At 37.0% G+C, this 11,108-nt stretch overlaps 1 protein-coding gene across 1 annotated transcript; it reads right to left on the bottom strand.

Annotated features, from left to right (window-relative positions):
* Positions 1–3,264: 3,264 nt before the first annotated feature.
* On the bottom strand, positions 3,265–5,663 carry LOC103272955 (olfactory receptor 51V1-like). The gene is given in 3 exon segments (XM_008070418.2): positions 3,265–3,738; positions 3,740–4,223; positions 5,593–5,663. Coding segments are annotated over 3 exon segments (1,029 nt in total).
* Between the last annotated feature and the right edge of the window lie 5,445 nt (positions 5,664–11,108).

The following is an 11,108-nucleotide window of genomic DNA, read 5'->3' as shown; positions in this document are numbered from 1 at the left end:
GAAATCAACTTTCACTGCAGAAGTGTTCTTGCTGGATTTTTAAAAGTTTCTTCAGGTGTCTTCCTAGAAAACTGGCATCTTTTTATTTCTCTCATCTAGAAGTCTCTATTCATAACTCTAGCAACTTCTCCCTTCTTCAAGTAGTGGTCACAAATATCCTAGGGACCAGAAACACAGCCTCAGGTAGAACATCTTTTATTTTGAACAATAAGATTTTGATAGTCCTAGGACAATAGGGAGGTATAGTGTAGAGGGGCATCCGCCTGTGGATTTATTATCCACAGATCATTTGTATAAAAATCACATTCTTAATTCCTAGATTGTCCTCTCATGTCTAAGAATCACTGATTTCTCCCAGTCTCTGGACCTTACCTTTTTGGTGTAAGAGTAAAATTACTAGCAACTGAATCAACTAGATTTTCTGATTTTCTGAATCCTACTTTTGTCACTTAATTCCAAGCAGCATGCCTTAGTTTTCTCCTTATAGCTCTGACTCCATTTAAGGGAGAGATATATAATAACATGGCAGTCTACATATAAGAAAAGCAAAAAGAAGAGGATGGTGCTTCCTTAAAATCACCATGGCTATTTTAATATTGCCTCCCACTCAAATAGTAACCTTGCTGATCTTACAGCAAATCTGGTCCACTCCCACAAGGTAATTACCTTCCACTGACCCTGTAGGTTACCACATCAACAATAGTTCCAGAGACTGCATAATTCATGAAAAACATGTTTCCTTAGAAGTTGACTCTCTAAGATCTATAGAAGAATATCTCTACTTGGCTCCTAAATAAACTATGTAGTGCCAAACAGTGTTTTAACAACTGTGGTGAGTCTCCATCTACTTTTGATTTTAGCATCTTAATTGATGACCCTAAAACTGTCTTTTCCATCTAGGAGAGATTTATTTATTTTTAAGTTATTGCTCCAAGATAGAGTCCTTCGCAAAGCAAACCATCTAAACTACAAATATTCTAAATCTGCTACTTTCTTTGTAAAGCCCAGTAATCATAAAGTTTACTTTCATCAGTTTTTTTTATTAATCTTTTTTCCTTTTGTTGAATGCTCCTCCTTTATTAGGTCATAAATTTTAAAACATTCTGAAGTGTTTAATAAGTCTTATCATCATAGTACAATTATATATTTCTAAAATTAGCAATAATCTCTGAGAACACAACTGATTTCTCTCATACCTTTTTTATAGCCCTTGTTCCAAACTATTCTGATTTGTACTTTATAGGTTGCTATATGAGGTACAGACCCTAGTGTCTCCTTTTTAAACGTGACTCCCAGATCCATTCTTTGGATGTATAAAGCATGCAATGCAATGCTGTTCACATAATTCAATATAAGTTCATTTTCATGTCACTAGTTGGTAGGATGCATATTGTTAGTTATGGAAAGCTCCCTGCTCCCCAGCATTGCCTCAGCTCTAGAGCTGGATACTCATTCAGTCTCAAGGATTTGAAAGGAAGCTTCTCTGGTGTTTGAAAATGTGCCCAGTGATTACCTATGAGACACCTACATGATATCTGCAGATTCAGCAGCTAAGTTCTGTTTTTGTTACAAAAGTGGGCCATGGAAATCTTGTCAGATTAGTCTTGTTTCAATCTGCCAGGATGAGCTATACAGATATTTATTATTGTCCGAGAAACTAGTACAGGACCTAGCACCTGAAATTTGTATCAACTTAATGAATGATCGCTATCATTATGTGGAAAAATAATTAATTACATTGAAACGAGCAATTAAAAGACAGGCATCTTTCATTCCCTATTCTAGAACCTACCTCACAGTCTTTAGCACTGGTAGTTATAACAGAAAGTAGACTAGATCTCCTTTGATATCAGTAAATTCACTCCACTGGTCTTAAAATCAGTCATGTACTCTAACCCATACCTATTTTATTGTTCTAGAGATAATTTTACATGCATCTTTCTAATTAAGAAACTTTATTTTGTCCAAGAACTATTTCTGTGCTTTGAGGCTTAAGCTATTAGAAACCCAAGCCTGTATTTTTGCTTTCCTCTAAGTCAAGTAAGTATGTAGATCCTACTTAATTGAATGACTTGCAAAAAAAGGGTGGGGGGAAGGAGGCATAAATACAGGAAGAAAAACCTAGTCAAATTTTGGTTGATAGCTAAAAATATTAATAAATATTTGCTTTTGGTACAAAATTACTTTGATACATTAATCTGTCAAGTATTAACACTTACCTCCTCAAATACCCAAAAGATTAAAACAATTATCTTTTTTATTTCTGCATATAGATTCCTACCTGATGTCCTTCCTTTCTGTTTTTTCTCCTGAAAACTGGACTAGCTTACTCAAAGGGAATCTCTTCATGTTCTCTTATCTTTTTTGAAAGCACAATCATTCATAAACCGACTGTTGCATCCATTCATAACATCCTTCCCTTAAGAGATAAAAGCAAAAGATCCAGAGAAAAGTTTACTACCAGCCTTGTGACTGTGGAGTCCATGTATAAAATCAAAAAAGTAAAGATTCCAATTTGAAATAGACATGGGAAAATTTGAAACCAGTATGTAGTTCTTATGTGTCTTCTTGATACACTGTAGTTTCCTGTCCAGTACAGTAGCCACTGAAGTGTTTGATACAATGGTCTTCAATATTTAAATATAAATTAAATGAGCTAAAATTAAAAATAAAGTTGTTCAATTATACTACCAACATTTCAAGCACCCAGAAATTATATTTCCTATCTTGCTCTTTATTATGGTATATTATAGAACATCTCCAACATTTTAGAAAAGTTCCACTGAACAATTATGGTCCATACATTTGTCACAACATTCCTGTTAGCTGGATATTGTCTCCATTTTGCAGATTAATTAGCTAAACCTTGGAACTATCTACTTTGAAACTTGAAGACCTAAACTTTTAATCTAGTTCAGTTTTACTGTGAAAAAAAAAATGCTTGAGAGTACATTTGGGGCACTTTAATTTTTTTCCTTTCTTAAATACAGTCATACAGATGGTGACCTACCGATGTCCAAGTTGTCATAAATCAACAATTCTTCAAAATGTTATGGAATATTTCCATTAAAGTCTTCCTACCTCTAGCTCTAAAAGCAGCTTACTTCCAGAATAAAGGTTAGAAAGAACTTATTTGTAAATCATTTTCTGACTGCATTTAAAATTTGTTTTAAAGTCAGTGATCACAGACTCAGGGCTAAAGCTCTAATTATAATAAAATTTATAATTTTTTGAACTGATTTTTGTTACCGTTGCTTCTTTTTTCTAAGACCAGTATTCTTTCAGAGAAAAGAGTCTGAGCATTCTGGTACGAATCTGCTGGGTCTTGACACTGTAGATGATGGGGTTCATCAAAGGTGGGAAAAGAATGTAGATGTTGCCCATGAGAACATGGACTACAGGAGAGAGGTGCTTGCCAAAACGATGCACCATTGTGAGGCTAATGATGGGAAAGTAGAATACAACGACGGCACAGATGTGGGAGATGCAGGTCTGAAATGACTTATGCCGCTCCTCCTGAGAGGCAATTGCCAGGACTGACTTAAGAATCAGGACATAGGATAAGAGAATGAGTACAGCATCCAACAACAGTGTGCAAATGACTAGCATCAGGGCATAGTAGCTATTGAACCGAATGTCTGAACAGACTAGGCGGAGAAGATCCTGATGCAGGCAGAAAGAGTGAGAGAGGACGTGGGGATGACAATAATGGAAGAACTTCAGACGGATGATGGGGGGGTGTAATAAAGAAGAAACTCCTACCTAATATGGTGAGCCCAATTTTGATAATTCTGGAGTTAGTCAGGATGGAGGAATAATGCAGTGGATTGCAGATGGCGACGTAGCGGTCAAAGGCCATAGCGAGGAGAACAGAGGATTCCATGAAGGACAGACCATGGATAAAGTAGGACTGGGCAATGCAGGAATCCAGGCTGATCTCCTGAATGAGCCCCCACAGGATCCCCAGCACCGTGTGCATGGTGGACAGCCCTATGCACAAGTCGGTGAGGGCCAGCATGGCCAGAAAGTAGAACATGGGCTGGTGCAGGCTTGACTCGGTCCAGATCACATGGAGCACCATGCAATTGCCCACAAGCACGATGGCATAGATAGAGGAGAAGGGGATGGAGAACCGGGGGTAGTGCTGCTCCAGACCAGAAAATCCAGTGAGGAGGAAGAAGGAAGAATTCATGCTAGGGCTTACTGAAGTAATCACTCTGGATCTGAAATACCAAGAGAATATTTTGTAAAAGAAATGTTTCAATTTTGGGTGAATGAGATGAAATTTCTAAGTACAAAAAAATTATCTCAAAAGCATACTGATTAAAAAACATAGCTTTGCAATTCTTTACTTTAGAGGCAAACTATCTGCTGTCTTTGAGAACATAGTATTCTTCTGATGCTATTTGAGTCATTATTCATTCACTGGCAGGATGTGGAGATATCCTTAGAAACCACATGTTAAAAACAAATAAGGAAGAGAAGAGTAAGTATAGGCAGTTCATTAAATATATAGCATAAGACATTTTTCCAAGGATAGTGGTGAAAATTTTATACTAACAAAGAGCTAAAGGTCTCAAAAATTATTATTTTTTCCCTTCAAATAATTAAGCATTTGGATTGGAGAGTAGTCTTTGGGCTTTAAGTAATACAAATCAATTCAAGTAGTCACTTTGTACCTATCATGTTCTATCTTGTGCAGTCTCCTAGTGTATTTTTTCTCTAAATGGTATGTAGTGAAGATATTCTTGTTCTTTCCCACTTCAGATGACAGAGTCAGAAAATACTTTTTCTTCCTTGATGCTAGACAGTGGGGCATATTTATGCATAAGGACTTTGGTGAATGATTTCTCATAGGAGCTTTGATCCCCTTGAGATATTTTCTTTTCTTTTTTTTTTTTTTTGAGTTGGAGTCTCACTCTGTCGCCCAGACTGGAGTGCAGTGGCCGCTTCCGGCCACCGCAGCCTTGACCTGGTGGGTTCCGGCGATCCTTCCACCTCAGCCTTCCAAGTGGCTGGAACTACAGGCGAGCGCTACCAGGCCCGGCTCATTTTTGATTTATTGTAGAGATGAGGTCTCGCCAAGTGATATTTTCATCTGTGCCTTTGTGGTGTAGAGACTGAGACTGAAGACCTGAACCTCTGGTGGCAGTTCAGTGTTCCCCACTTCCTACTCATCAAGTTGATAAATCAATTATTTAATATAAATTTATTCAATGTACTTTCTAACTGTGTTTTCTTCCTTAGAATCTACCATTCTATAGATCAGAAGGTCAGGTTTGAATAGCTAAACTTATAATTTCAAGCCTTATTGCAGCAGAATCAATTGTTGGTATATTTTTTATAATATTCTTCTGATTTAAGTTATAGCCCTAAGAATCATCACAGAAGATTTGAAGGCTCTGATAAGGAGACAGGTATTAAAAGTCCACACTCATTTCCATGTTTGATTGAATAATTTTAGCATATTAAAGTAAGTTTAGCTTCTGGCTTCCTTTTGTGACCTTGTCTTCATCCTTCTTAACTAGCCTCACCACCCAGTTCCTCAGGTTAATTTTCTTTTCAATGTATCTTCTATTGTTGGGAGCCAACCTTGGAGGCCCACCAGATTGACAGGGTCCTGGTGACCCTGGGCCACAGGCTACTGGAAACTCATTGTCCATCTTTCCACTTCCCACTACGTTGTTTGACCTGTCCCTTTTGCCCATGTGATGACTTTGAGGCATGTTTAAAGGGCTTTCTTTCACTTGGTCATGGGTTACAGATCTTATTTTTAGGGTTAGGATTTGTGACTAATACCTGGTAAAAAGAGGTTTCTGATTTTGTTTAGGCAAAGAATTGTTTTGAATATTTTTACTTATTATTTGTAGTTGTAGTTATGGTGTTTGAATACAAGGCATAAGATTTAAGTGTAGTGAAAGTTGATATTAAGGTATATGTAGGTGATTTATAAGTTTGTTTTGAGATACATATTAAAGTTATAGTATATAAAAAGTTAAAGGGTTTAGATGTAGAATATAAGTGAGTAAAGCAGGTTTTATGTAACAACCGAAACTACCTTGAAGCCTGAATAACATCACTAGAAGTTTCTTCTAAGCTGTTTTTTCCTTAGAGATAGGATGTTCCAGATAGGAAAACAATAAAGGAATTTGAACAAGAGGAAACTACCAAGAGGCTTGAAAGACCAGAGAGTTTTTAAGAAGAAACTCGTTGTCTATGAAAAAAGAAACATCTGCACAGGCACTTCTAGAGGATCTCCAGGTGTACATTCTTCTGTCAGATGGAAATATTCTACATATGAACTGCTCCAAATCCCTGGGCCAGAAACTCTTGTTCTGGCCCCCAGAGACTTTATCATGGAAAAACCTGTTTCCCTGGATAATTTGAATAAGGAAGTTAAGTTTATAAAGAGTTAGATTTGTTAGAAAGATTATAATATATATTAGTTAATTTGAGATATAAGTTTTGTTTTAAGTAGAGTTGTTTAATGAGAAGCTTTATAATTTTAAGATTTTATATTAACGGGTTGCGGGAACTGTTTTTGACAGGGTAACATCATTGTGTTGGGTGGAAATAGTCTCCTCCCTTAGAAAGAACATTAGCCAAGCATGGAGAAGAATACTTAAACTTAAGCATTGTTTTAAAATCACAAAAAAATCCATGTAATTTGTTGTAAGCGATATGTTTTGTAATGATGATTTTTAACTTGCTCTGTGGCAGCAACTTGCAGAGATTACTTCCCTTGTAGATAGAGAGAAATATAAGCTCACTACTAGCTCGCAGTAAATGCATCTACATTCTCGAAACAGGTGTCCAGTTTCTCTCTCTCTCTCTCTCTCTCTCTCTCTCTCTCTCTCTCTCTCTCTCTCTCTCTCTCTCTCTCTCTCCCCCCTCTTTTTCTCTCTTTCTCTTTCTCACAGTCGCCGACGCCATCTCCACCTTTGAGAATCTCTGGACTCTGCAGTAGCAGAACTCCGGCATTCTATTACTGACTTGACCTCTTCTAGGAGTCTATCCATTGTGGTTTCTTGTCTTGAGTCCTTCTCAGCATTGAACAACTTGGTTTATTATTTTTGATACATTTCTACCATTGAATGGAGCTTATTTGCTCAGTGCAGAAAAATTTATCTGTCTTTTGAGCACTATCTTTTTTCATTTTTCCAAATTTTGCTTCTCTTTTTTCACACAATTTTTCTCCAGATGTTCTATCTGCCTAAGATATTCATTATCTTCTCCTCTACTTCTTCCTCTCTTTCATAAGCCAAACTTGTATTTTTTCTTTACAAATAAATCATCTCTTTTTGAGAATCCCCTTATGTAAGATAGACTATGCCATATATATGTATGTATATGTGTATATATGAATATATATGTGTGTGTATATATAAGTGTGTGTGGTATCATATCTTATTTTTAAACAATGTATTCAATCTATAACTTGATATTTATTAGCTAAATATTTGACTAATATCTCTGTCACAGACTAAATTCTAAGTACCCTAAAGTGAGGACTGTGTCAATTTTTTTCTTACTATTTGAGCTTAACATTTGCCACTCTAATTCCTGCCACTCACGAGTGCCCAAATTTATGTATACAACTTGATGTCTCCATTAGGATGTTTAGTCTCAAAATAAGAATTATTTCAACAAAATACTTGATTTTCTCCCCAAATCTGTTCTCTCTCTGTTTTCTCTTAATATCATAATGTTACTCCACCAATAGCACAACAGCTTAGGAAAACTCTTAGGAGTCATTATTGATTTCTTGCTTTCCTTCCCTTTCCTTTCTTCATAAATCTTTCCTCAACTTCTATCATTTCCACCTAAAACATGTTCAGGACCTAGCCATTCTTCACTTGTACATTGCTATAGTCTTGATTTATAATATTTATATTCCCTGGTCATTGTAATACTTGGCTAGCTGATATCACTGTTTTTGTTTTCACCCTCTGAAAATATATTCTCCCCAGATAAACCAAATGGCACTTTCACAAACATCTACTAGATCATATAAACCATTGATAAAAACAAAAACAAAACAAAAATGCTGGTGGTCTCTCACTCATCCAAAGGTAGGGTTAAAATAATTTATCATGGTCAAAAGCCCTATGAGACCTAGTCTCTCTACTACTCCTAATACTTCTCAGATCACTGTTGCCTCCACTTCTTTCTACTATTTTCTCCGCTATCCAGTCCACTCTTGCCTCCACTATCTTTCTCTTCCTCAAAATAAATTGAGTATTGTCTCAGAATCTTTGCCCATGATCTTCTCTCTGCTCAGAAGGATCCACTCCAAGTATTTGTATAGAAACTCTTTTCATTTACATTTAAGTTCAAATGATACTACATCAAGAAGATTTTTCTAATACTACCCCCCTCATCTAGATTATTCCATTTCTTAGTTGCTGGTCCCCATCAACTAAGATATTTTCATCACAGTGTGCTCTTTTTTATTTGTGCTACTTATTACATACTGATTTCCCATGAGATGTATTGGAAGCTCTAGAGAATTAGCACTCATGTCCGTTTTTTGCTCTCTGCTGTGCAAAATAAGATTTAGCCCAGTAAACATTAATCAAATGTCAGGAGCCATAATCTTACAGGTGCCAGTTCTGAAGCTGCCTGAAGCATACCCACTTCACCAGGCAGGCAGAGCCACTGGTGAAAACCATGGAATTGGCAGAGCCCCATGGAAGGGAAGGCAGAGGGACTTCAGATGGCCCTCGAAAAAACAACAATGTATGCTCCTCCTGGCATTAAGTTTCATGATATGTTTATCCCGGATGTTTGTTAAAATTTTATCTGTTAAACACTCTGTTTTGAATGAAACCCAATTCTATGGATCAACCGAAACTAGACATGACGTCCAAAGGTCATTAGTTAATGATCTTCTTTTAAACAATCCTCTAACCAAAATAAGGCAGATTTCTGCTTCTCTCCCCCGCCCAGTTGAGACAATACTTGTTTCACCCTTGTATGAGAACATAAAGAAATATTTTCCAGAACTGAACACAGCAGGACAGGCCATTCTAGAGAAATATTAAACAGTTTAATTATTTTGTAGAGAATAGTTTCACTATTCCACCTTTTCCTCACAGAAGCATTAGAGATATTAAATCAAATAGACAAGTTATTTTTATAGTGAAAATCGATAAGTATGTTGGATATAAAATTAATGATAGAATATGGTGGGCGCTTAGAGGGAAAAGTAGTATGCAGAATTTAGATAGGTTTGACCCATTTTTACCATATACTGGTGTTTATGATAAGAATTTTGCTAGATGGTTTTGGATAAATGGATGCAGGATCAGAGCCAGTGAGGTTTCCACCTGGGAGCAGATAAAGCATAGTGAACCTCTGATTATGTCTGAAAAGGCTAAAATCCTGTGGGAACAGAAAAAGAAAGTATGTGTGAAGCAGGACACAAGATATGGTGTTGGTTAATTGATAGTATATAAATCATAGATGATATAAAGTATAAGTAGGATAAATAATAGAAATAGAAAAAATTATAGATATAAAAATTTAAATAGAGTTAAAGTATAGAATAAGATTTATAAGATAGAATAGAGAAGTTAAGATGGAATAGAGAAGTTAAGAAACATCCCTTAAAGGAAGTAAAAAAGACTTGCCTTACGTCAGCAGGTTTCACACCTTAGGGGCATAAGCCAATATTTGCTGCTATAGTTGTAAAATATTAAATAGATGCATAAGCAATATAGAGTTAAAGGTTTTCATAAATAATAGACATTTTTGTTTAAATCATTAAAGATTAAAAATCAACTGAAGGGGTTTTGGATAGCACATGTTGTTTTAAATTGTAACTAGTAGGAAAAATATACCTGTAAGGTTAAGATTATGCCAAAAAGAGCATTATAAATATAGCCTCATGAGCAATAAAGTTTTGTAGTGATTGCCATCCTCATCGAAGATGTGTGGTCTCTGTCTATCGCCGCTTCTCTCACCTCCCATTCGGGCCCGACCCCACTGGAGCAGGTCTCCAACAATCAAATAATTTATCAATTGGTTGTTCTATGAAGTAAGAGCTGCACAATCTCAGAGATATGTAAGCAAATGAGTAAAACCACTCATATCTTAAAATGCATGTAAAATTATCTGTACACAGCAGATCCTTGCTGGCCACGTGCTACCAAACTCGAGTCATCATACACAAGGTTTGTGTGGTACATAAAACAGTTATTGCTCTAGGAATTTTTGCTTACCTCATATACAACACTCAGAATTCAGACACAATTTCCCTCACTCCCAGCCTTATTCAGACATACAGAGGAAACTCTGAGACTGATCAAAAAAAGATTTAGACACTCTGTTGAATGTATGTATGTGTTAAAAGTTCATACTTTCACCGGGCTCGGTGGCTCAGCCGGTAATCCCAGCTTTGGGAGGCCGAGACGAGTGTTCGAGACCAGCCCAGGCAACTTGGTGAGACATCGTCTCTACAATAAATCAAAAATTAGCTGGGCGTGGTGGCACGCGCCGGTATGCTCTGGCTACTTGGAAAGCCGATGCGGAAGAATCGCTGGAGCCCAGCAGGTCAAGACTGCAGTGACTGGAGTGTGCCATGGCACTCCAGTCTGGGCAACAAAGTGAGACCTCAACTCAAAAAGAAAAAAAAAAGTTCATGCTTTCATTCAGTCTTCTTTGGAATAGCTGCAAAAAGTTAATGATGCCACTATAGAAAATATCAACGTTTTAGCAATATAAGAACAATAAATGTTGGATAATTTTTGTTTTCTTTTGATTTGAAGTCTTCCTGTCGTCCAGGCTGGAGTGCAGTGGCATGCTCACGGCCACAGCATCGTCGACCTGCTGGGTTCAGGAGATCTTTCTGCCTCAGCCTACCATGTAGCTGGAACCACAGGCATGCGCCACCACACCTGGCTGATTTTTCTTTATTTTTTTCTAGAGACGAGGTCTTGCCATGTTGCTCAGGCTGGTCTTGAACTCCTGAGCTCAGACAGTCCTCTTGCCTCCACCTCTCAAAGTTCTGGGTTTACAGATATGAGCCACTGCGCCCAGCTATATACAATTTTTTTTTTTTTTGAGTTGGAGTCTCACTCTGTTGCCCAGACTGGAGTGCAGTGGTC

Source organism: Carlito syrichta, unplaced genomic scaffold, assembly GCF_000164805.1.
Source record: "Carlito syrichta isolate Samal-C Ts95f unplaced genomic scaffold, Tarsius_syrichta-2.0.1 Scaffold313394, whole genome shotgun sequence".
NCBI lineage: Eukaryota > Metazoa > Chordata > Mammalia > Primates > Tarsiidae > Carlito > Carlito syrichta.
This window is presented reverse-complemented; position numbering and strand designations above follow the sequence as displayed.